The following is a 2,010-nucleotide window of genomic DNA, read 5'->3' on the forward strand; positions in this document are numbered from 1 at the left end:
TCAGCTTTAAGTGCTGCGTTCTCGTCGGCCGTCACCGCGGCCGCTACGGGGACCACTGCGGGGGGAGAGAGGAGGGGGGAGGCGACGGTGAGGGGGTGAGCGAGGAGATGGGGGGCGATCCCGGCTGGAGGGGGAATGCTGGATTTTGTCCGTCACGGTGTTTAGGAGGGGGCTCCAGCCACGCTGGGACAGCTCCCAGGCCACGGCAAAGAGTGCTGCACCCCATGGATAAGCCTCCATGTCCCTTTGGGGATGGCTCCGGGATCCCTAAGCTTCACTCCATGGATAAACATCCCTTTGGGGATGGCTCTGGGACCTCCAAGCTGCACCCCATGGATAAATGTCCCTTTGAGGATGGCTCCGGGACCTCCAAGGTGCACCCCGTGGATAAACATCCCTTTGGGGACGGCTCTTGGGACCCCAAAGCTGCGCCTCATGGATAAATCTCCTTTTTCAGACAGTTCTGGGACCCCCGAGCTGCACCCCGTGGATAAACATCCCTTTGGGGATGCTCCGGGACCCCCGAGCTTCACCCCGTGGATAAACATCCCTTTTGGGACAGCGATTCCCCCCCAGCTCACCCGTGAGCTGCGTGACAGCGGTGGCAGCCAGCGCTTCGGTGGCCAACGTCACCATGTCATCGGAAGCCACCGTGACAATGTTGACCTCATCGCCTTCCTCCGGCTCGAGGATTTTGATGCCCGCCTTGCCTTGGTGCACAGTCTTGACGTGAGAACGCAGGTTGTCCACCCGGTTGAAGCCGCGGCCGCACTTGTCGCACAGGAACGGCTTCTCCCCTGGGGACGAAACGAGGGATTTGGGGAGGGTTGAAGATTTGGAAGGGAGGAAGAGCCACCAGGGGTGGTGACACGGGTACCCACCGGTGTGGATAATGATGTGTTTGGAGAGATCGCCCACGTTGACGAAGGCTTTGTTGCAGACGGTGCATTTGTGGGGGCGGATGTTATCGTGGTGGCGGATGTGGTTGGCCAGTTGGCTCGATTGCACGAACCTGGGGAGGGGGGACGCGGTGGTCACTGCCATCCCTGTCCCCAGCGATGACAACTTGGGGGCCGGCCCCGGCCCCGCGAGGTGGAGGGTGTGTGGAGGTGTCCATCCCCCCCCCAAAAAAATTCACTGCGTGGACCCTCACCTCTTCCCGCAGCGTTCGCAGACGTAGGGTTTCTCCCCCGTGTGCTGGCGCACGTGGGCGATGAGGGAACTCGCTTGGGTGAAGGCTTTCCCGCAGATCAAGCACTGGCACGGCTTCTCTCCTGGGAAAAAAAAAAACAAACCACCTGTGGGGATCAACAATGCGGGGGTGAGGAGAACGAGGGGTGTGTCATCCCCCCCCTTCAAAATCCTGTGGGGAAAAGGGGGAGGGATGGCAGAGCTGCGTCCCTACCGGTGTGGATGCGGACGTGTCGCTGCAGCGCCCCGGGATCGGCGAATTGGCGCTGGCAGTGGACGCAGACGTAGGGTTTTTCCCCGCTGTGGATGCGGAGGTGCCGTTTCAGGTTGCCTAAAAGCAGACAAGGCTCAGCCGGTGCGGGGTGGGGGAAACAGAGGGACGCCGGGACCTTCCCTCCATCTTTCCCAGAACCCCGGCAGCTCCCTTGGGGAAAACCCGTTGCTATTTAGGGAGCGGGGACCGTGCGCGAGTGCGGCAGAGCTGATCCCCGCGGCCGAGGACAACGCGGCAGTGGAGACAGCCAGAACAAGCACCTGATTTTCCAGGGGATGGAGAGACTACATCAAGCTCACCCAGATCCCTCCGGCTCTGCAGCGGTGTGGGGAGATGGGAGGAGACGTCTCCATCCCCAAAAGCTGAATCGAGGGCTCCTTCCAGGAGCACCCCTGGGGAGCAATCCCATGGAGGGGGGACACCAGCCCGGCCCCACAGAGGGGGAGAAATTCATGCGCCATAACCGTGGCGCCACAGTGAAAGGTTTAAATCCTCCTGTGACCAGTATGAAATCCTTCCTCTGGCTCCAACCCCCCCACGGCGCG

At 61.5% G+C, this 2,010-nt stretch overlaps 1 protein-coding gene across 1 annotated transcript in view; it reads right to left on the reverse strand.

The window, feature by feature from the left end:
* ZBTB17 (zinc finger and BTB domain containing 17) overlaps positions 1-2,010 on the reverse strand; it is a 9,350-nt gene that overhangs the window by 4,167 nt on the left and 3,173 nt on the right. The window contains exons 9-13 of the mRNA XM_009895388.1: positions 1,406-1,615; positions 1,154-1,274; positions 882-1,012; positions 582-797; positions 6-55 (exon numbers count right to left, since the gene is read on the reverse strand). Coding sequence (XP_009893690.1) covers positions 6-55; positions 582-797; positions 882-1,012; positions 1,154-1,274; positions 1,406-1,615 — 728 coding nt within the window. The remainder of the gene's footprint in view (positions 1-5; positions 56-581; positions 798-881; positions 1,013-1,153; positions 1,275-1,405; positions 1,616-2,010) is intronic.

The sequence above is a fragment of the Charadrius vociferus genome, unplaced genomic scaffold (genome assembly GCF_000708025.1).
Source record: "Charadrius vociferus isolate BGI_N301 unplaced genomic scaffold, ASM70802v2 scaffold1091, whole genome shotgun sequence".
NCBI classification, from domain to species: Eukaryota; Metazoa; Chordata; class Aves; order Charadriiformes; family Charadriidae; genus Charadrius; species Charadrius vociferus.